General features: G+C 36.6%; 3 protein-coding genes across 3 annotated transcripts; 2 read left to right on the plus strand and 1 right to left on the minus strand.

Annotated features, from left to right (window-relative positions):
- Positions 1–5,486: 5,486 nt before the first annotated feature.
- On the minus strand, positions 5,487–11,831 carry LOC113760910 (transcription factor bHLH121). Its single transcript, XM_027303661.1, has 5 exons — positions 11,592–11,831; positions 9,388–9,503; positions 6,749–6,876; positions 6,164–6,649; positions 5,487–6,072 (listed from the first exon to the last, which is right to left on the minus strand). The coding sequence occupies exons 1-5, from the start codon at positions 11,723–11,725 to the stop codon at positions 5,920–5,922; spliced, it is 1,017 nt and encodes a 338-aa protein (XP_027159462.1). The 5' UTR covers positions 11,726–11,831; the 3' UTR covers positions 5,487–5,919.
- Positions 11,832–13,630: 1,799 nt separating this feature from the next.
- LOC113760912 (translocon-associated protein subunit alpha-like) lies at positions 13,631–18,326 on the plus strand. The gene is made up of 8 exons (XM_027303662.1): positions 13,631–13,921; positions 14,721–14,885; positions 15,011–15,061; positions 15,277–15,365; positions 16,558–16,635; positions 16,769–16,972; positions 17,758–17,829; positions 17,958–18,326. The coding sequence occupies exons 1-8, from the start codon at positions 13,861–13,863 to the stop codon at positions 18,006–18,008; spliced, it is 771 nt and encodes a 256-aa protein (XP_027159463.1). The 5' UTR covers positions 13,631–13,860; the 3' UTR covers positions 18,009–18,326.
- A 3,132-nt stretch (positions 18,327–21,458) lies between these two features.
- Positions 21,459–23,508, plus strand: LOC113761984 (proline-rich protein 4-like). Its single transcript, XM_027305204.1, has 3 exons — positions 21,459–21,654; positions 22,100–22,812; positions 22,879–23,508. Exons 1-3 carry the CDS (start codon positions 21,501–21,503, stop codon positions 23,125–23,127), a joined length of 1,116 nt encoding a protein of 371 aa, XP_027161005.1. The 5' UTR covers positions 21,459–21,500; the 3' UTR covers positions 23,128–23,508.
- Positions 23,509–24,728: the final 1,220 nt, after the last annotated feature.

Genomic DNA, 24,728 nt, shown 5'->3' on the forward strand with positions numbered 1-24,728 from the left:
AGCAACATTTGTTCTAAATATTATTTTACTTACATCACAATTATGATTTTTAATCAATTTTTTATATTTTTAATAATATTTTTATTTCACATACATCACATTACAAAAATTACTATAACAATCATTTCAAATAATTCCTCATCCAAACACACCCGTCCGTTGAAATATGAAAATTTGTTTGTAGCAGCCATATTTTGTATCTATATCTCCTCCATTAAAAGATGGGAAAAAGAAAAAAGAAAGGAAGGAATTGCACGCGCGGCTATGTTTGTATCTCCTATTTATGTCCTGCCTTACTTTCTCACCCACACCAACCAACAATAATGAAAACTACACCATATTTATTTATATTTTCCCCCCATCAGAATGGCTCACCGAATGGCAAATACCACTCACTATGACGTCAGCACATCCTATGGTGTCAGTTGTACCGTAACAAATCCAAGGATGCGTCTACAGCACAGAAATAATTCTGATGTCTGTGGTAGAAATTTAATCTCAACCAAAAGATGGACTTGTGTGCGATATAGCCGTTGGATTGTACTTAGAAGAAGTGGCACGATTTCAGATGTAGTGGTTGGATACCGGTTGTAGAAGTAAAAGCTTTCATTTGACCAACCAAAGAAAATGATACTCCCTCCTTTTTTTTATAACTGACGTTTAAGAAATTTGCTCTTAAGTACTTTTATCTGTCGTTTTATTATCCCCTGCAGCATTAATTATTTTTTCACAATTTTACCCTTTTATCTCTCTTTTCATAATTGGTGGGAGTTAGTTTGCATTGCTTTTGGCCTAATAAAACAGCACCATTTAATACTTTAGTGAGAGATAACATGGGTGAATTGGACAATTAATGAGGGTACAAAAGGAAAGTAGTGTATAGATTTAAACAATGAAAAACTTTTCTTAATTGGTGTGTAAAACCTTAAACGTCAGTCATAAAAAAAGGGAGGGAGTACATTGTTTGAAGGGTAAAAAATGAATTTAACATATAAGGACACATAGGGCTGCCCAACCCGACACCATTTGTCACTGTAGACATATAAAATGAAGAAGCGCGAAACCGGACCAAGAAAAATAGCAACATGAATTAAATAAATAATTCGTGGAGGAGTGATATAAAGAACTGGTAATTCATAGAAAAAGGGGAAAATGAGCAGTTTATGGAGGAAAGCCAAAAATAAATAGTAATTAATGGGAACACAGGTATTACATATTAAACCCATTTATTCACTAGAAATTTTACTCTAAGGAAGGGAGAGAGACGGAGGGTTTGGAGTTTGTGATTGTGTGGAGATGATTTTGAAGTTTAAGGAATGGATATTTGAAATTTAACGATCGTTATACAACTTTCAAAATAAATACATTCATTCTAAATTTTTTTTTGGGATAATTTCATAAACCAAATCACGATCACTTTCTGTAAAGTATCACTTTCCCATAAACAACCAGCTCTTTATGGCTTTCCTCCATTATAAGAACAGAGTACCCATTTTTTCATAAATAAATTTATTTATCGAATAAAATAAAAATAAACCCGTTCCTCCATTATAAGAACAGAGTACCCATTTTTCCATAAATAAATTTATTTATCGGATAAAATAAAAATAAACCCATTTTTAATAAAAGACCAGCTCTTTATGGCTTTCCTCCATTATAAGAACAGAGTAAACAGAGTACCCATTTTTCCATAAACAAATTTATTTATCAGATAAAATAAAAATAAACCCGTTATCTAATAAAAGACCAACTTTTTATATCTTTCCTCCATTATAAGAACAGAGTACCCATTTTCCATAAACAAATTTATTTATCTGATAAAATAAAAATAAAACCATTTTCCAATAAAACAACAGCTCTTTATGGCTTTCTTCCATTATAAGAATAGAGTACCCATTTTTCCATAAACAAATTTATTTATCGGACAAATAAAAATAAACCCGTTTTCCAATAAAACACCAGCTCTTTATGACTTTTCTCCATAAATTATCTATTTTCCCATTTTTTTCATAAGCTAATTTATTAGTTGGATAAAATGAGAATAAAATTAGGTTGAATGCCAAATTACCCTTTTAGGATACAATGGAAAACAAGAAACTAACCTATAGCAAGTTTAAACTCCGTTTCCACTACAAAGATATGCAAGAAATTGTTTTTGCAAACTCAAGACATCTAATTTATAAAGTCTCAAGGAACCTTTAGAACCATTATAAAAAACAACTTATTCATTCTTAATTTTTGTTTGGAATAATTTCATAAACCTCCCCGGAGGTTTCTAACAATTTTACTTGGCACTCACAAATATTGAAAAATCTCACTTGCCTCTATTTTTTTTTTGGGTCTGAAACTCACTTGCCCCCTTACTTTAAACTATTTGTTTATTTACAGCTCATTTTGAAATATAATATTAAAAAATTCATTTTGAGTATATTAAAAATATAATTTCAAATTTACCTTTTTGTTGTCTTACTTTTTATTACCAAAAATTGAGTATATTAATAACAAATAAAAATAAAAAAGTATAAGGATTTATTCTGATTGGATAAAATAGAGTGCAATTTTTAAATACCAATAGTTAGTATTTGAATACCAAATGGAAGTTAGGCACTCATGACAGTCCATTTATTGTGATTCCAAACTGTGTATTTTTTCCCCTCCATTCCAAACGGTGTATTTCTCAAAATTTAAATAAATTATGCATCAGCCATACTAATTTGTTTGGTGGAGGAAATAGATAGTTTTCTTCTTCCATTTAATTTTCGTGCCCGTCAGTCATACTTTACTCATCGTGTTTATCCCTGCTGAAATTAGTTATCCCTGCTATATGTTAAATAACGTAGCCCATCAGTCATTCGTCACGTTAGGGCCTCTTCCAAGTGTTTATCCCTGCTATATTTCAAATAAACCCGTTCAGTTATGGCTGATGAGAGTACAAAAATTTGATTGTACTTAAATGGGTATGGGTATGGGTATGTACAATTTTTGCATATGGGTATAAATGGATTACCCAATAATACCCATTTAAATAATTGGGTATTATTGGGTAACCCATCAAACCCAATTAACCTAATTAGAATTATTTTCTCCCAAACCTCCTCTCTTCCCCCACCCGTTAACTTGCTTATTTTTCACCATTATCAATTTATGACAAGTTTTAGTCTCTTTTCTTATTTTTCCAAAATGAAATTTTAAATTTATACACGAAAAAATGCTAGAGGTTCAAAATTTTTGGATTAAGTTTTTATGTTAACTTTTATAGTATTTAGTTCAAAATTTTATATTCTTATTGTTTAATTATTAAATAGTATGTAATTTTGCGACATATAGTACATATGGAAAAAATTGATAATTAGGTTTATTGAGTATTATAAATAAATATTTTAAACTAATGATGGGTGTAAAGGATGGTATAAATTGATAACTTAGTTTGCAAAAATGAATTTAAATGAATTTACAATAAGTTAAAATAAATGGGTTATAAATGGATAATTGGGTTATCCAATTCATTTTTTGACTTACCCATTTATACCCATCTAATTAAATTGGTATAAATGGGTTGACTCATTTATACCCATTACCCATTTTACCTAACCCAAACCCGCCCAAATCATCCATTTTGACACCTCTAAGTACACGGTACACGTGTAATGAAAAGTAGTACTATTACTAATTCACATTCGATGAAACGAATACCAGTACTAATATACATGTAAACAAAATAAGGTAATAAAGATTAAAACTCCTAAGATGAAAGAAAATAAGGCAACAAAGATTAAACCTCCTAAGATGATAATTCCTCTCCTTATGAATTTAATTAAATAATATAAATATATTATTATTTAATATTAATAAATTTATAATATATATTTATATAATATATTATATGTGTATATAATAATTATAAATATAATTACATTTATATTTATTATTATATGTTAATTTTTTTAACGAGTAGCGGGACGAGCCCTATTTCTAAAAGGGAATCAAACTTGGCTTTTATCCAAAACCTTCCAAGTTACTAGGGAATTGGGAAACGCCATTGCATTTTTATATATAATTCCAAAATTTCAATTCCGATAATAGTAATCCAAACAATGATTATGAGGTTTATTCCAATTCTCTATACCGAAATCCTTTTACCAAATACCACATAATTATGCATTCAATCCGATAGTCGATTCTTTGTTGCTAGTTCATAAGAAAACGGTAATAGATAAGGATCATTTCGTTATGCATTTTCTAATGCGTTGTAACACTATGACGATAATAGTTGATTATAGCGATTAATCAGATAGTCGATTCCGATAATTATAACTAATTGAGTCTCTAATTTGATTATAGATTCCTTGGTGCTAACTCATAAGTAGATGGTTGTAAATATGGATCATCTTGCTATGAATTCCCCAATTCCTCCATGGGTTAAGATGATAACAACTCATTATAACAATTAAATTGGATTGTCAATTCCGACGATTATAACTAATTAAGGGTCTAATCTAATTGTCGATTCCTTGATGCTAGCTCATAAGATGGTGGTAGATATGGATCATTGTTATCTCTCAAATTGTTTTTGGACTAAGAAGATAATAACTCATAATAGCCATTAATCAGATAGTGGATTCCAACGATTATAACTACTTATGCCTATTTATATAACTGTTAATAAGGACTATTTATATGATTGTTCATGGTCAACTAAGTCGAACATAGTTGATTAAAGTTACTAATATGATCTCACCTACATCAATTAATCATAATAACTTAAAAGCGTGTGGTTTTGACAAAATTAAAGCACGCCATTTGCCAAAATGATAGATCACGCCTTTTAGGCATCCAAAAACTATCAAATAACGCCCAAGTTTTTATTACAAATATCCCTCCTAACCATTGGCACGCGGGCAATTTGGAAATATCTTAATCGTCAGAAGTATTTCGCGCAATTGCATTTCGTGCCATTGCATTTCTTTGGCGTCAAGAGAAGGTCTTACTGAATACATTATTAAATTCCGAGAGGTCCCACAACAATTTTTTTTGCCAGTGACATACCCCTGTCTCAACCGGTTAAAAGGTTTGCTTGCTTGGCTCATATGGCCCACCACTATCTATTTGTCACCTTTATGTTGGTTTTCGACATTAGTAGAATACATTTGTTTCTTCATTTCACCTTTATGTTGGTTTTCGACATTAGTAGAATACATTTGTTTCTTCATTTGAGAAGACCATTACGCTGCACCACATTCTTTGCCAGCACTCCTTAAAAAAAAAAAAAAAAAAGGGTCAAATAGCACTCCATCCTCCCTTCAAAAGCAGAAAAAGAACTGGAGCGCTAGAAAATGTAGTGGGCATGGCCAATGGTAACGACTCAGTGAGTGAAAATTTGGTCGTGCCACATTCATATAGGAGCAGTGAAGAGTCGCATAACTTTCATCACTGACTGACTTCCTACTCGGCTAACTTCACTGCATTTGTATTCTCCTGACTTCTACTCGGCTAACTCAGTGTGTGCCCCCATTCATTCATCAACAAGTCCATTCACCGAAACTTGATCATCCTTGAAGTCAGTAAAAATCTTTATCTAATCCTTAAAACATAAAAATTTACACAGCTGTACAACAACAAGAAAGGAATGCGTGATAACAGGTCAAAAAATATAAAGCAAAGCTTACATAGATCACCTCTGAAATTACTTTTCCAGATGCTGGCTCCATTATAATCCACGTCCTGTGGAAGCACTAACCTACTTATGGAGAGGAACTACACCATATTTACACTTGGACTCGTCCTCTGGTATCCAGCTGAAGTCCGCCGCAGCTGCTGCACACCAGAGTAGAAGAATGGCACCAGCAGTTGACAAAGGTTAACTCAGAGCGATTAAGAGAGGAGAATGAATTTGAAATAACCAGGTTCAGGTTTCCTCCTTCACTCATCTGTTTTTGTGCCACCAACTACACTATTTGACGAAGCAGCCTGTACACTGTGAGACGATGAACACCTGCTTGAAGAACTTCCTTCCGTAATGTTACTCTCCTTCCTAGGTGATCTTTTGGCTTTTCTTTGTCCAGGTGAAACATCCTGCACAAGGTTGTTCAGCCATGTCAAATTCTCTTCATTATTTTACCTAAAAGACCTTCTTGACAGAGTAGAATAAACCCTGTATTTTAACCTGTTCTACTGTAGACCCAGGGGTCTTGAGCTCAAGGTCAGTTGCAACATCATCTGAAGTCTCGCTTTTTTCACTTCTGCTATCCTTCTGATTGCATGCTTTGGGTCTAGAATCTTGCCTGCTTGAAGTATGGGATCTGCTACCAGGTTGTGTTACTTGAGAAACATGTTGTGTTGATTGCTGTTCAATAATGCTATTAGGAGCCATATATGGAACAAAAGTTGACACAGGACTTGGAACAACCGCAGCATTCTGATTCCCATAAAGTGGGAATGGCTGCAAAGATGGATGCATGGGAATTGGACCAGCAGGTATCGGCATGGGCAATGGAAAAGGATAAGAAGCTGGGTGCATGACAACAGAATGATCCATGCCTGCCCACGGATACATAGCTCTCACTCTCTGCTGATATTGTCCATTAAGGCTCTCAATATCTGACTTAAGAGATGCCTTCTCTTCTCGAAGATCATTTTTCTCCTGAGTCAACTGCTGGGAAATGGAAGTACTCAGTAAAACAGTCCTCACCGGGCCGCGAGGAGAAGAAAAGAAAGGGGAAAAAAGGGGATGAGTAGCTAGAACAATCACCTCACGAGATTCTTCGTTAAGTGCAGCATGTTCAGCTTTTAATTTGTCAATCTGAGCAGTCAATTCCTTCACCATTTGGATAGCATCAGTGAGGATAGATGCTTTGTCATTTTTTGGCCTATCAGGATCTGCAAACTCGTTAAACACATCTAATGAGATTTCCCTAGCTAAATTTCTTCCCAGAAGAAAAAATCACATGAAACTTACTACAGGTAAATAAGTTACTTGAACCAAACAAAAAAGGGATATAGGTTCAACCATATGTACGTAAATAATAGGGTAAAATACATTAAACCCCCTTGTGGTTTGGGTTATTGTCATAAAGCCTCCTCATTGTTTGAAAACCCCCATATAAACTCCTTGTGCTTTGGACTTCTTTGGAAAATGGATGGAAATCATCCAAATTGACGGAAAGACGTAAAATTCCAATGCTAACCCCGTTTTCAAAATGTACCAATAGTTAATTTAGGATTTAGCTGTTATTTTACTAAGTTTCTTAATTCATTTGAGAACAAAATGTAAATTAAGGGGCTAAATTGAAATTTTAAAAAGATTTCATCTTTTCCAAACAGTCATCTTCTCCAACCTACCTTCCTTCACGCTGCAAACACTAATGCCTTTTCCATTGTCATCATATCTAGGTTCAACCATCAATCATTTATACCAGGCCTCTTTTTTTTTGCATTTTCCTTCCTTTTCCTTTTCTTTTCTTCCTTCATACTAAATTGATCAAATCAAATTAATATCAACGCCAAGAATCTCAATACTAAATTAAGTAGAAACCGCTCAAATTAAAGTCAACTTGTATTCGATTTGGGCAATGAGAAATCAAAATTCAATTAAAACCCACAAAATTTCTTCATGAAAATCACTAGATCAAATATTTCTACACATTAAAATTCACTACTTTAAGAATTACCCCCGATAACCCACTTCGCATGTTCATATAAACTTTGCCGGCAGTGGCTTCGCTGAAAGCTCCGGGAACACCTTGGTGGGCAATATGGAGCTTCAAGCCATGCATCGGAGTTGGAGAGATGTCTGCAATGGTGAGTGGCTTGGGCAGATTGTCTATCGAAATGAGATCTAGACTGGCCTTGTGGTCGTTGACGGACTTGGCGATGCAACCCACACCAGGAAATCTAAGCAGTAGTGTCGATGGCAACAGCGGCGAAGCGAAATTGGTGGTGGCAGTGGATGAGGACGAATGGTGAAGGGATCACCTGAAGGCTATGAGATGGTGGTGTCTTTGGCTTCAAGAATTGAGTGAATTGTAAGTTTAAGGGAGATTTTGACTTGGTGAGAGAAATTCAAGTCCAATTTGAGAGGGTTTATCAAAGGTCACGGAGCTTTGGGTTTCTACTTGTAGTTGCACCAGAAGGGAAAGGAGAAAAAATGAAAAAAAAAGAAGAAAAAGAAGGAGGAAGGAAAGAAGAAAAAACGAAAAGCAAGATTAACAAAGGTTGGTGTTGATTTTGCTTCAGTTTTGCTTCTGTTTTTTACTCCAGATGGTTCAAAAGAAAAGAAAAAAAAGGAAGAACAAGGAAAAAAAGAAAAGAAAAGAAAATGTAAAATTACCACATTACCCTTGATGTATTGTTATCACACTCGCTTGTCAAGCGTGTGTAATTCACTTTCCGTCAAATTGGACGATTTCCATCCATTTTCCAAAGAAGTCCAAAGCACAAGGAGTTTATATGGGGGTTTTTAAACAATGAGGAGGCATTATGACAATAACCCAAACCACAAGGGGGTTTAATGTATTTTACCCTAAATAATAAGTTTCTTGACAAAGTTTTGCGGTTGAAATCAAACTTCATAATCAGCCCAAGTTACAGATGTTTGGGAAACACCAGTGACAACACTACATAACAACAAGCTACTTTCATGATCATACTGGCTGAAAATTGAATATATAAAATCTCTTGGTTGTTTCAAGTAATACCAGAAATTAGGATTTTGTCTATTCAAGGAGGGTTTATAGGGGTGCAGGATTAAACATCGTCATACAGTTGTCTAGTTGCTCTACAACACTAAACAGAAAGCATATGAGACATCAACTATAGTAGAGTGCAAATTGTTTTCCAGTATTAAGGTAGTGAGGAGAGGGAACAAGTGTTAAAAGATCCATGACATGAATGTCCTACAACTGGTCCCCACTTCTGCTATGAAGTCAAACAGTCATTTAATGCTTAATGTTTAACAGTAACTAGCATACTAAATTTAAGACAAAAAAAAAAAGAAGTCCACTGGGGCAAACTTTAGACCATGAGAATATCCGACGGCAATGTGCCTCCAGATGTGATAACTTTAGACCATGTCACAAATGAGATTTGACCAGAGAAAAAATCCACTAAATTGGTGAATCTTCAGAAGGATTTGGTTAAACAATTCCTTACAAATGGGGCAAACTCTTTATAAGTCAAAGAAAAAGAAATTCAAGTAATGAGAAAATTGCATAAGATTCTGCGAGTAAAGCAAGGTACAGAAGAAGAGATATGAACCCACTCACAATATACATTTCTGGGATACTATTTTCATTATAATGAGTTCCAGGATAAGATGTTCAACAGATTTCATAGAAAGCAGAATGCATTAGTTGCCACGTTACCAAGCTAATTCAAAACTTTTGGGCTTACCAAGGGTATTTCCCAACTCAGCAAACTGCTCATTTAAGCGATCCCTCCGTAGCTTCTCACGGTCAGCTTTTTGGACTTTCCTTGCGGCAATGGAGTCCTTTGGCACTGCTTCTGGCCTTCAAGTGACCACCCAGGCAATAAGGAGAATAAGGACATAAAAAGACAGAGAGATAGAGAGAGAGAGAGGGAGAGAGAGGGGGGAGGTGAGAGAGAAGGGTCAGTAAAATATAAATGAAAAATTTAATGTTTCAAAAACAATTTTATCCAGCAGAGATATATACTCTTGTGTATAAAGAGTTATCAAGTTTCATCTATCAAAGACCCAAGCTATATGATCTGTTATACCATTTTTGCGAATCAATACTATGCCAACTGGATGCTAGATATTCATCTTATGAATGGGTAAACACAGTATATTTAGCAGAGAACTAAAATACACAAAAGACCTATGTTTCACAAGGCAGGAAATAAATCTCTCTCTCTATGTAAGTCTGGCAGAGATTTGATTTTGAAAGACTGATAAATTGACTTGTATTTAACAATCCCCATCCATCCTCAACAACACACTCGAGACTCAAAGAAAAACTGTTCTATTCTCAAACTAAGCTACATTGATCCATGGCCTTTAGCCCTTTACAGAATAAATCAGCAAAATTTCAATGAAATCATGAATTCTACTCCACCTAATACAAGAGGATGATGGCGGAAAAATATATTGACCATTGTAAAGCAGCATATTTATTGCCATGTAAGAAAATACTATACCCAAGAAACAGATTATTACTTGTGCAAGCATGACAAGAGAAGGAAAATGATTGTGCCTCTATAAGACAAGAAAATTGATGTGTGGCCCTATTTGTAATTTTTTTTTTTTGCTCCGACATTTGGCTACGCCACACAAAAAAGTGCTATACAGGCACGCTGACACCATAAATTAGAGACGCTTCATATTTCTAGTATTACAAGAACCTTCCTTGTTTATGAGTCCAGAAGTGGTGAAGTTGTCTGCAAAAGTAAGGCTCGGGATTTATCAAAGGGAAAATGGAAAGGAGCAGATCCTTTGACCTCAGCTACAATTTCCATATAGTTTGTGAGCTCCATAGGACAAGCAATCATCACCACACAAATACTCCTGCTGTTTTAAGCTTAATCCTTATTTCTAATATGGACTACCAGTCGTGTGCAAATAAGAGGTTATTCACTTATTTGAAGTGTCTCAAGGGTGGTAATAAGGTTTTCCCACAACTCGAACGTAAGCTGTTGAGGTATTGAGTGTCAAATACTATATCAGCCAAGGATGCACAAATTTATATGATAAATATGTAATTTTAGTGTTTCTCATTTTTTGTTGTCAATGGGGTACACGTGAGTGTTATTACTTGACAACAGCTAATCGAGTTTCAACAGTTTTCAGCATTCGCTTCCTTTAACCTCAGTAAATGCCTGACACGTTTCTGTGTATTCCTTTTCAGATAATTCTTCAACGAAAGTCAAAAGCAATTATCTTGTTGCATCTACCACTTCAACTTCCACACGCTAGTAAGCAATGCAGTAAAACTTAACCAGAACTTCATTTAACTCATCAGATTTTCAATCATCTGCTTTCTTTACATTCAGATAACAAATATACACACTGGATCACTTTTCAATATTAAGCATTTCCATCCTACAAATTACACTGCATTTACCACTCAGAGAAGCTTTGTATACTCAATAACAGAAGTCCTCATTCACCGTAAAGGTTTCTACACAATTTTAAACTTAAAAACTTGTACCCTCTTTTCCTCGAAAAGCAACCACAATCATACACTCCCTGATAATTCCAGCTAATGATTTCTCTTTCTAGAAACTAGTTAAATTTATGGGTAGCTTGTAATATAACCTCTCAGAGTAAATTTACCCAAGATACACCCATTTGCCCACCTTAATAGGGCAGCATCATATAGCATCAAAAATTTGAACTTGTTCCACATGCTTTTCCTAACCAATTAACACCCCCCATTTTAACTTAAACCCTAGCACACAGTTCACAAGTTAAGGCGTCAGGATCAAATAAATCACGACAAACAATACCAGCCAAACCTGGAAAGCAAAAAACCACCAGGGAAGCAAAACCCAATCTCATAAATACAACTTGCATGCAAAAGTTGATCTTTCGAAACTAGAGAATCTGGAATTGCAGGAGAAAGGGAAGGGGGCAAAACCTGGAGTCAAGATTGGGGCGATTAGAAGATAAGTGCATATCAGGCGGAGGCTGTCCAAACTCGGGAAGCGGGGGATTTGGGGGCTGAACTTGTTGATGATGATAAACAGTTTCCTGATGATTAAATTGATCCATTTTTTTACCCTGTAACTAGTCCCTGACCTCGCAAATTGCAATGGAGACGAAGACTTCTTTCCTTCTCCTCCTCCGCTAGCTAAGAGCCCAACAGCTAGTTTGGGAGTTGAGGATAGAAAAGGAAATAAAAGAAAGCCTATGAGAGAAAGTGATGGATAAGAAAAGGGATTTTAACGTTTGAGAGTTTATGAAATAAATGAAATAATTTTGAATATATTAGTTAATAAATTTTTATTCAATAGCTTTTTTAAGGATAGATTGGATAGTTTAAAAAAAAAAATTTGGGGTAGACTTCCCACAAATTTCCTTCATTTTATGTTCAATTTTGGATGGAAAACTTTTTTACTATAAATTTCCTTCCTTTTCTGTTCAATTTTGGATGGAAATTTTTTTACCATCGCAGCCCCCGCCGCATCCTCCAAAATCAATTGGGAAGACTTATTACTTTCTCTTCCTTTATTTTTTTCTCTACTCAAATCTCATCTCCCAATCTAGTGGACTACTACTAGTATATAATAATGTTATTTTCTGTCCTTTTTTTTTTGTAAATAATGTATTTCATAGGTGGATAGCTAAAGAAATACAAGACCCAGCTTGAAATGATATCAAAAGGTTTGCTGGCAATGAAATATCACAAACACACAACGTTTTTGTTTTGAAGCTGGAGATAAAATTTGATTGTGGACAAAACGTTCGCCTAATAGATTTTCTAGCAGCGCTTTCACAATAAAGGCGTGGGTGGTGCCAAATTTAAATTCAGTGTTAGGATTTGATCAACCTTTTTGCATGTTGTTATGCTATCAGTGTTGGGTCAAAGTGAAGTGTTCAAAGTTCCTAAGTGAATTATTCAGTCTATTGAAAGAATTGACGGTTAAGATGAAATAAATTATAAGTAATCTTTGACTTAAAAGTAAATTGTTTATACTTGACACCATTGCTTTCTCTTTTTTTTTCCTTGGGTCATAACAGATACAAATTAAAGGAATTGAACACAATCTAGGCCCAGAAATAAAACTCAGCAACGTTTCATGGGCTTCAGTTGAGCCCGAAAAATGAAAACCAAAGCACAAACCAGATGGTTTAGCTATTCCTTTCTGAACAAGTCTCTAGAGTGTTGAACTTCAATCCCATAAGTCAGGACTAAAAATGCGCTAATAATCCTCTCATGGAATTGATATATTTTTTTTTCTAAAATAAGATGGTAAAAAAAGAGAAAGAAGCAATCCAAATAAATTAGCAACTTAATAGTATTATAAAAATTATCAAGAATAATGGTGCTAATTTAAACACAAAATTAAATAGAATAGAATTTGAGAATAGCAACTCTAATTCCTGAATCTAAACATTATATATATATATATATATATAATATTAGACAAAGCCTGGTTCGCAAATTCCAAGCCTACTTCAACTCCACTCTCCCAAACTCTCTAGGGTTCCAAACACAATAACTAAAACTCCTGTAATAACAAGTATCAATCATTAAATGGAGAGTGATCAAACAAATTAATAAGCAATTAGATAGAGAAAAAGGGCCACTGGGCCTTTTGGTCCAGTGGTCATCCCAAACCTTCTTAGGTTTGGTGGTGCGGGAGGAAGAGGGCATAAAAAATGTGCAAGGGAAAGGGGGCAAATTTGCCTCAACATTGACATCTTTTGGTTGTTGGTTTTCTTTGTCTCTGCCCTCGAGTTAGAGAGAGCTCCCATGATCATCCCAAGCTTTCTTAGGTTTGGTGGTGCGGGGGTCAAGGGTTCGAACCTTATTTCCTACCAAAATTATCACAACATGTGCAAGAGGGCATAAAAAGGATTAGAGAGGAGGGGGGGGGGGGGGGGGCGGGGGGAGAAGAGGGCATAAAAAGGTGCAAGGGAAAGGGGGCAAATTTGCCTCAGCATTGACGTCTTTTGGTTGTTGGCTTTCTTTGTCTTCGCCCTCGAGTTAGAGAGAGCTCCCAGTTTCCCAAAACTCCCCAATTCCTCATCACCGCTCCAGTTTTCACCAAAAAACAGAGCCCAGAACCCAACCCGAACCCAAACCCAGGCATTTCCCCCCTTCGTGCATTTTTCTGGAAGTCTATCTGTACCCTTTGTGCTCTCTCTCTCTCTCTCTCCCCTCTTCATTTACCGAGGCGAGAATGTCGATTAGGTTTTTCTTCGTCCTCGCGCTGCTTGTATTTTCCTCCTCTTTCCTCCAAGGTTTGCTTACGATCGTAGATCTGGATTCATTTTCAATTATATGTCCGAATGATTTGTACTTGACAAGTGTAGCTCGGAAAGTTCAATTTTCTAATGCTTAATTTGACTTGTATTGATACCTCTGCATGCGGAATAATGAGTTCGATGTTTGGATTTTTTAATTGCTATACATTATCTGGGCTTTTCATCCGTCCAACTCACATTCGATCCGAATTCGGATTCAAATTCTACCACGCAATTCGTTCATGTATAGAATGATAGTTACTACTGCATAAGTTTCCCTTGTCATGCATGTGATTTAGGTCTCTTTCATATGTTGCTCGGTCAACGCCTGGGTTGATTTGAGGTTAAACGCTGCCTGAATGAATTGCTTCTCTCTTTTTAAACAATATGCTATATAGTCTTTTAGGCAAAGGCTATATTTCATTCAAGTGGCGATCGTTGTAGTTATTCCGTTTAATTGATACGAAATCTGTTGCTCCTTTACTGTGGTGTACAGTTGAAAGGGGCAATTGTCAATTTCAAATAGGCAGAAACTTTTCTATTACTGATGAGGATGCTGCTCGACTGTTTCGTTAATAACTCTGCCTGGTCCCTGGAGAGAATTTCCGGGGAAATTGATTTATTTGATTCTGCTTCTGCTTAGCTCTGCCAAGCTTATTGCTATGGATTCTCTGTACTTATTTTGTTAGCAATGATATAGGGAATTACCGTACATATAATTTAAGTGAGTTTTCATTGAATTTGTATCTGTAACAAGTTGCGACTGAGGTTCATTAGCTGTATTTTCACTTGATAGTTGTTAGGGGTGAACCGGACCCAGATGCTGAAATAGTTGAAGGTTCTGAGGAAGTGAGTGATCTTGGTATCGTCGGTGATGATGTCCAAGATATTGGTGGTGGGAGTTTTGGTCCAGCTCCTGGGGTGGAGACTATCTGTGTTTTCCCGAAGAATCCTTCTAAATGTAAGTAACAACTCCTTTTTGATTTGTAATTATGAGTGCATGTAATCTCACCTCTTTGTTGTATTACAATGTGCATTCTCTTTCCTCCAAAATGGAACTTTGATATGCTGTTTGCCCCTTTTCAGTGGTTACTGCGGGTGAAGAAGGTGAACTATTAGTTGGTGTTAAGAATGATGGTAAGCTTGCTATTTGGTAGTACACCGTTTCTTTTAAAAGTATCAAGCTTGGTGGATGATTTTGTTATTGCGTTTCAGTTTTGCAACCTCTTTTGATTGAAATGGTTTTTTTTGGATCATCTAAGTTCTTATATGTCTCTTGTAGTACAGTTCTTTAGTTATATGTATCTGTTGTTATTCTGTGGGTCTTTCTCTGATAATAATGATTGAAACAGGAGAATCAAGTCTGAATATCATTGCAATCCATGCTAGTGTTCATCTTCCATATGATCATAAGTATCTGATTCAGAATATCTCTAGTCAGGTAAGTGGTGTATGCTTGCTGCTTGATTCAGTTGATTCCCTGACTGGATAATTGCTATCTGTATTGATAAATAAAATTAACAGCCTTCTACCACACTGAGTTTGCTGTCACTTTGTAAAGCTCTGCAGTTTGAATTCTTACTGTGTGGTTTGTTCAAATTGACTAGACTACTTGATGAAAATCTAGTTGTGCTTTGTGATACAAAGAGGACTGGAAAACAATTATCGAGCTTCTCCAGCTTTTTGTGTTGGGACTATAACATTTGTAGGAGGCAAAATTTGTTCACACTGTGACCTGTGTTAGGTTGTTTTGCACATATAGAGACATGTGCTGGCTATGTTATGGATTAAAGCACGGAGCTCAGAGTTGTATGAGTTAACATAACAATGTTACCCGTTGTTTCTATGGAAATTGCTATCACGTTGTGATTCTGTGTTAGAGATGATTTTAGGAGTCACTGCAGGGGAGAACAAATGGTACTGTTGTTTCTTCACAGTTTGTGGAATCTTAAAGTAATCTTGTCACAAGCTTTGTGTGCAATCTAGTTCATTATCTCAAAATATTTGCAATTTGTGTTATATTCAAGTAAATTCTGTCACGAGTTTTGTGTGCAATCTAGAGGGCTCAATCATGAATCCTGCTTTCTTGTAGTGATATGAATATCATATATGGTGTTTTTTGACAATTTATGGTTTCTTGTGCCTTGTCATGCCTTAAACTCTTGTATCAATATAATTATTTTCTTGGAGTTTGCAATCATGGAAGGGTGGATCTCATTAGTAGGGGGCCAAGTTTTGTAATTTTTCAAGAGGCGTAGTAGTTGCTTTTTTAACTTTTTAACAATTCATTTGCAGGCTATTGATGTGAGATGAAGCACAGCTTGGTGTGCATTGAATTTGAAAATACCTGCCATAACAATACTTTTAATGTGTTTGTTTCCCTCATAACCTTGAAAATTGGGGTGATTGCTGTTGCAATGATTAAGGATTTTACTCTGAATTAGGTTTGACTGCAGAACTTTGTGTTTATAATATTTATGAGCTCTCAGTGCTCTAGATGAGTAATGCTACTTTATCTTTCAAAGTCCTTAAATCTTTTGGAATTAGAATTTCAACTGTTTCTTGGACTTCACATGTTAGTTACCAAGTTTTCTGACTGAGGATGTAACAACATAATTTTTTTGTCTCTCTAGGCTTTTACCAATGCCTCTGTCCCTCCTGCTGCTCAAGCCACATTCCCATACATATTCGCCGTCAGCAAATTTTTGCAGGTTAGGTTAATTACTTGCAGCTAATATAGTTTTCTTGATTTGTTTTCATAACATCTTCCATTTACTTTACTACTTAAATTGATAAAATTCATTGCAAAGGCTGCTTTACTTATTATACTTTTCTATTTTGCAGCCTGGAGCATTTGATCTTGTGGGCACAATTGTCTATGAAATAGATCAACATCCCTATCAAAGTACCTTCTACAATGGTACTATTGAAGTAACTGAGGCTAGTGGTCCTCTGAGCGTGGAATCTGTTTTCTTAGTTTCTCTTGCAATTGCTTTTGTTGGCTTTGCAGTATTTTGGATACGGAATCAGATACAACATTGGTCAAAGGTGAGTTGACCTTTTTCCTTTCAGATACAACAGTAGCCAAAGGTTGTGGTAATCTGGATGATTTAAAATGTAAGATAATTCTTAGAAGCTGAACAGAAAGTATCTTGGCATTTCTTATAAAATCTGTTAGTGGCTGTGTTTGCACTGGATATCTTGGGGAGATGATTAATGTTTTAAGTTACTCCCTTGGATTGGGGCTTATCGTCATTGAATGCATCTCGATAATCAGATGCCTAATATTAGTAACTCTTTAGATTGAGCAGGAATGGTTCTAGTCAACTTCATTTATTGATGCTTTCCTGTATTCTCTTCTTTCTTGGGATCTAAAAGTAATATTTGTTCCCATTACTAGGAAGTAGAGCATTGTTTTGTTTTCGAGAGAAAAAAAAGGATATCTAATGCATTGTCTGATTCATTGACATTTCTATAGACATTGACCTGCATCTTGTCTGGTATAGCACGTGAAACTGGCATCACATAGCTGCAATCTACAGAATGTGTCAGGAAAACCTATAGTCAAATTTCTTATTGTCTAACCAAGAGAGGGAAGAGCATATGACAATGTCATAAGAAGAGTTGTGATTACTTTGCATTTAATGTTTTATCCCCTTCCAATTGTTCCATATGACAGGAAAAATAGAAGTTAATAAGACAATAGCTCATCTGTTAGACTTTTCTGAAAGGGTTAATTTCAATTGATCATAGGTCGTTAAGTGTTATCTGCATTTGCCTGCCCTCCTTTCCCTTTACTTGTTTTCACTCCCCTATTTCTTTCTCTTTATCAGAAAAGCAAGAGGGCGCCAAAGGTGGAGGTTGGAACTGGTACAACTGATGCCTCTATGGATGAGTGGCTGGAGGTTTGTAGTTTGTGCACTATGACCATCCAAAGTTTTTAACTGAGGAATATTTTTTTACCTTCTAGATACCTTTTCGAGGAGTAATTTATGAAATATCTTCATTAAATTGCCCACTCTTTTTCTCACAGGGAACTGCTTATAGTCAGTCTCAATCCAGCAAATTAAAGAAGAAGAAGTAGATAAACCTTGCTGAGGTCACTTGCCCTTCAGGAGAGTTTTGACAAGGCCATAGTTCTTGTAACACAGCTTAGGCATCTTTGATAGTGAAGGAGCCCCAGAAGGTGGAATGTTCTTTTGGAATTAAACTTGAGAACGACTTATTGCCTCACTGTTGTAGGAGGAGGAAGAAAACTCATTTTGTTAAATTAAGAGATTTTGAAAGTTGAGCCTTTCTTAATGCCAAATTAGTTGAGAATTGATCAGGTAAAAAGACAAAAACAATTTTGTGAAACACGGATTTTTCCTTAAAAAGGTATGTTCATGTTCATCTTGCTGTTTCATGGATGGTAGTACAAGTTGGGAGTTGGGACCAGTCTGCCAGAGCGAATTTTCCCATTACAACTGTGCAATTCTAATCCTTATTGGTGGCGTCTTGTCTGCTGGGCCGTTCAAACGCCCCAGCAGGCTAGACGAGTCCACAAATTGAGCATATCTATGGTCGAATGGCTGCATGATTTTATTTCCTTTTTTTTTTTTAATTTTTTGAGAAGAGGAGGACCGCTCCCTTTGTGTGTTTTGTGGTGGTGTTTTTTCTGTGACAGCGGTATGACTATGATATTGAAGATTGTGAAAAAAATCTGTATTGTCTGCCCACTTATTATAGTAATTAAAGAGTTGTTTGTTGACATTGACAAGAATCGGGGGATGTTTTGGACGGATGTGATTTTTGAAAGTACCCGACAGAAAATAAGCATGATGGCATATGTTAATAAACTGAGTATTAGCTCAAGTAATCTGAGAAGTGTCACTGTTGGGACTGATTTGCTCGATAGAATAGAAGAAACTACTGTCTTACGTTAAATTATCTCAAAATTTTAGGGTAAACACTGGAAACTGTAAATTCTGAAACCTACATCCCAGCACTGGATTCTGATGCGTTTGGAGAAAAGCATATGGAGAAAGCGATAATGTCCACTGTCAAGGGATTTATATTTCTGTCCCAGAGGGCTACTGCAGTAAAGCAGCTCGTAAAAATGACAGCGGCTGATGATTTTTCCAATTGTAACCGATAGTGTCTGTTGTCTTTTCTTCTTCTCTTGAAAAGAAAGAAGGATTCTTGGATGTCAACTAACCCGAAAATTGAATTCGAAGTCATTTACAAACTTCGATAGAGAATAAGACCACAACTTTCAGTGTTGGAAAAGGCACTCTATGTGGGTACCTCGTCTTTTCTTTAAACTTGTGCATAATACATATTATTATTAGTTTTTACCCACAATTTGTGAGTTATTAATTGCAACTTTGCTGAAGTATAATTGGTATGTATTAATCCCTTGGTAGTGTTGTTAATATTTGATTCTACTACTTGTGAGTTATAAATTGGAATTTTGTTGAGTTGTTAATAGCACAGACGTATTGATTCTACAATTACAGGTTACTTGTAAAAATAATGAATTACGTACGATTGGCTTGCCGCTTCCGCTTATATGCATATGAAGATGAATGAATAAATTAGCAGTATCCACTACATTAGTGCTACAGAGCTTCCTGCATTATGTGACGTTAACAAATCCAAAGCACATATCGCAGATATTTGCCCCTGACATTAATGCCGCAGAGACTATTATCTGTCACTATTGACGGGGCTGGTTAAAGGAACACCAAAATCAAGATATGGGTTCATTTCATGCACTAAAGAAACAGAAAAAGCAATAATAAATTGACCATCTTAAGCTGCACTGCCAATTTTTTTTTAAGCACTAATTCGCTCGGTTTGAGCTTTCTTTTCTTCATTGGGCCCACTTCTGGTCAGCAAAACAGTCAGATTGTTGATTCATTTACATTAAAGGGACCGAATCTTCTGGTTAAGTGTCGCTTAACTTAGATGAGGTGATTTAAACTGGCGTACGAGAAAGCAACCAAAACCCATTCTAACCTGATTTCTTCTCTACTTCATGCAGTCCTTTTCGTTTACCAGTTTTTCTTTCTTTTGTTTAATGTTCTTTTTATATATACACATGTATGCATGAAATCTCATTTCACCAATCTTTTGAACCTAGTTTTCTACGACGGAATTGATCAGCAGTAATTGATTAATTAACTATGGAGAGCTATTCCATAGTACATGATATGCTACTTTACCACGTTACATTATTCAGTTTTTTGATAGCCTTGTGTGCGGCTTCTATGATCATTATCTTTCTACAGGGGACATTATCTTTCTTGTATCTGACGTGCATTATCAAACAAACACTGCATCCCAACCTTTCTTCCTTCTTCTTTTTTGGCAAGAACTTCCATTTCTTGTTTTCACTCCCACTTGGGAATGATCTTTGAGGCCTTTGACTTCCCTATGGAATACCATATAGAATGGTTAATTGCAGCTCTCAATACTAAGAATCGGAAGGGAACTTGAGGGCTCTCATTTGAATTCGTGGAATGTTACACAGGAGGAATCGAGTAAAGCGCCTGCTTAATTAGTTAGAACATCATTTTCATGTTTAAATCTGTCTTTTTGAGCTAGTCTTTACAATTCAGCCACCTACTTGTCTTCCTGGCCGAAAAGGGCTGTGCATGTGCCCTTGAAACATAGGTGGGAAGCATGCTTTGGTTGATTTGAGTGGCCGATCAATTAGGCCAAGTTTCTAGTTAAGAGCCATGCACAGTGTGAACATTATTGCCATCCAGCTGCTGCATTCAAGTTTTTTCCAGTAGCAAGTCGATTATTGGGTACGAACTAGAACTTAACTACTCCTTGCTCTAACCCATTACTGTATGTAATCACAATTCCGTATCCCACAGTCTGACATGGCGAAACAATAACAACATATAGTTTCTCATAATCTGACATGTTTAATAGTCTCTCGTGCATTATGCAATGGAAAGAAAGCAGTTCTTGTACGATTGAATACTGGCCAATCGAATTGCAGCAAGGCCGAGAGACTGTTGAGGAAATTCATTTATTAGGGTAAAAAGCTTGTTTATTCACATGGATTTTGAGATTTTGGAGTTAGTCACTTAATGTCTAGCACATGGCGCCCTTCTCTTTTTGTTGTTCTGTTTCTGTGTGTGTAATTCTCCAAGCAAGAAGTCCAAGTACTTCTTTACTGGCTAGAGCCCATGCTTTGCTGCCAAAAATAACTCTTGGAACTAAAGAAAGGAAAAAAAGAAAGACCAATATAAATCTTTCACGAATTCAACATGGGATTTTAGAATAGCGAGTGATATTTAATTATGGCGCTGGTAAGTAGGTTTACAGATGGACAAAGTCGGGTTGTGCAGTTGAAAGGACATTGAACGAAGATAATGGCCATTGATCACTTATGCTTGAGAAATGTTTTCCCGGGGCACAAGTCAAGCTCACTGGGACCTAACCTCATGTGATGCCCTTTAAGTTTTGGTGTCGGTGGACCCTTCCCCCTGGTGATCATCATCATTATATATATAGCAACGTTTTTCTGACTCAAATCACTCAAAACTAGTTCACAAGAGAGAAGGGAACCGCTAACTCAATGAGGGGTGTTTCCCATCTTCTGTTCTTATTGGTTAGTATCTTCTTTGTTGTCAGCTTTTGCCGTGCTGATGACAAAACGGTCCAGGTTGTTGGGGCTGGAGAATGCGCAGATTGCAAGGACTTTAAGATCAAGACTAGTCAGGCCTTCTCAGGTTTGTCCTATCCTGGGTACCTTTTTGTAAGGGGTATCTGACAACGTACTAGTTTTATCCTAGCTTGCTCATGTGAAGCAGCTCAAATTGCACAGCATGACCGCTTTCAATATATTCCCAAATATACTAAAAATGGCAGGCCATTCATTCGGCAGTACTTACTGGAACCTGTACATGTACTTAATTACTTGTGTGGTAGATCTTTGTCTACATCTCATGCTTGTCCCATGCATTAATCCTTGATCTGATGATGTTGGCTCATTTTAACTTTACTTAAATGGGGCCGCAGCAGTAAAGATTTTGCAGTTGAGAGAGGCATGGCATGTATTCAAGCTAATTGACAAAAATAACCAAAAGTATCTGCTACTGATGGCCAAAATGCATGCAGTGCAGTCTATCTTCTTTATAAAGAGTCCTTGAATATTCTTGATTTTGCCTTTTGCAGGGCTACGTGTGACTGTTGATTGCAAGCTCAAAAATGGAGAGGTGACAAGAAGGGGTTCTGGAGAGCTTGATTCAGACGGGAAGTTCAGGGTATCCGTTCCCAGAGAAATTCTGAAAGATGGGAAACTAGATGAGGAGTGCTTTGCACAACTCCATAGTGCATCAGCAACCCCATGCCCAGCGCACAATGGCCTTGAAGCCAACAAAATTGTAGCCAAGCCAGATACTGATGGAAAACTGACTTTTGGTCCAGCTGAAAGTGTCAAGTTCACCTCAGCACTGTGTGCTTCAGCTTTCTTGTGGCCATTCTTCAAGAATCCACCTTTGCCCACGGGCCATCCCTGGTTTACACACCCTCCTTTGCCTAAGTTGCCTTTCCCCCCAATCTACAAGAAACCACTCCCACCAATCCCTATTTACAAGAAGCCACTTCCACCACCAATCCCAATCTACAAAAAACCACTTCCTCCGCCTGTTCCCATAATCAAGCCTCCTCCAATCATAAAACCTCTTCCACCCCCCGTGCCAATCTACAAGCCTCCGGTGTACAAGAAGCCACTTCCACCGCCAGTGCCAATCTACAAGCCTCCAGTAGTCAAAAAGCCATGTCCACCGCCGGTGCCAATCTACAAGCCTCCTGTGTACCAGAAGCCACTCCCACCGCCGGTGCCAATCTACAAGCCTCCGGTGTACCAGAAGCCACTCCCACCGCCGTGCCAATCTACAACCAGAAGCCACTCCCAGCCAATCCAATCGTGTACAAGCCTCCACCGCCCGTATGTGCCAATCTACAAGCCTCCGGTGTACCAGAAGCCACTCCCACCGCCGGTGCCAATCTACAAGCCTCCGGTGTACCAGAAGCCACTTGTACCTTTCCCATTTTTCCCAAAACCACCATTCCCCTTCAAGAAACCCTTTCCACCAGTTCCTAAGCTTCCTCCTCTTCCAAAGTTCCCTCCGAAGGTCTTCCCCCCTCACCCTATAGTTGGACTTTTGCCTCCTCTGTCACCTCATTTGTCTACTCCTTAGGATTTCTATATATTTGCCCCTGAATATTCTATATAGGATGTTTTGGGAAATTTCCGGTTCTACAATAATAAAATCCTTAAACCAAAACAGATATGTGAAGAAAAAGAATGTACTTTGGAGAAAAAAGGGGGCAAAAAAAAAAAGAGAGACAAATGGAGAGAAAGTCGAATATTGTATTAATTTTAGTTGTTGCTGTGATTGCATGCATGAAGTTGACCTGTGTGTGAGATTGTCAAGTTATCAGTCGGACGTTAGTGATTTGTAAAGCTTGTAAATTTTCGAGTGCACTGCATAAACACCCAGAAATAATGTCCTCCATTTCTTCTTGTGTTTACAGTTCACCATCAATGAAAGTTTCCCTATCGCTCCCTCGCAGTATCATTCATTGCTTTCTTCCATGCATTGATACCGCGCGTCCCGACTGATTGAACAGATCAAATTGTGCTTGATTGATGTTCAATATCTATTCTATTTCTAGAGAGTATTGATAAAGAACCATACATGGTGGAAGGTGGAAGTGAGTAAACCGGCTTTGCCAGACAAATATACCGCGTTATTAATGAAGAGCACTGCACAGATTGGTAAATCAGTACGTGAACGTCATGGGAGAACGATATAATTTACATGGTTTTAGTTATTAGCATCTTGTTCTACAAACATGTGAGAATTACAATTACGTACTCCCTTGTTTGAATTCACCAATGAACTATACGAAGCAAACTACTTGATTAACATCAGAACACAAGAAGAAATCTTCACCAGAGGTTTTCAGGCAGAATTTGTTAGCTATCTCGTTGATCTAATCCTTCTTTGCTTGATTCCACTATGCAACATGTGTAATTATCTCTCAAACTCTGTAACATTAATATCTCAAATATATATATGTGTGTGTGTGTGGGTGTGTGTGTATTAGACATCTGATTGTGATTCCCACTCTGAATGTTCACCTTTTTGCCTATTGCATCTTGAACTTTCTAGTTTTGGCCATCTAGCGCCGAAAACCCTATTTTTCTGCCATTTTGGTCCAACTAGGAGTGAAATGATAATTACCGAAGTAAATTTCTGTAGTTAAACTTCAAATTTCTTGGCTGGATATTTACTGAGACTATTATATGAAGCAGAACAATGGTTAAATAGCACTATTTAGGGGAAAAAAAACTTAGCATCTAAATATCAATCGGGTCAAAGTGGCAAAAAAAAAAGGGTGAAATTTTGGTACTAATATTCAGAAATTGGAAGTCCACGGTAAGACTCATATATACTTTGAAGTTACGAAATAACATATTAACCCTCTGATATTTCCGAACTTCGACAGAAACATATTTCTAAAAGGGCACCAGCTGGTTGGTAGTATTTGACTGTTAGGTCAATTAGGCAAACGCTGTGACAACAATTAATTCTGTAAATTTTTTTTTTTTTTTGAACAATGGCATTTTCATTAACGTTAAGGTTTACACTTTCTTCTAAAAAGTTTCTTTTATATATCTTCAAAACAAAGTTTCTTTTAGATTCATTATGAGAAGAAAAGAATTGTGGTACTAAAGTCGCATTCATGGACATCAACTTCAAATCTTCGCAATTTCACAGTGATCACTTGACAA

The sequence above is a fragment of the Coffea eugenioides genome, chromosome 2 (assembly GCF_003713205.1).
Source record: "Coffea eugenioides isolate CCC68of chromosome 2, Ceug_1.0, whole genome shotgun sequence".
Taxonomy (NCBI): Eukaryota; Viridiplantae; Streptophyta; class Magnoliopsida; order Gentianales; family Rubiaceae; genus Coffea; species Coffea eugenioides.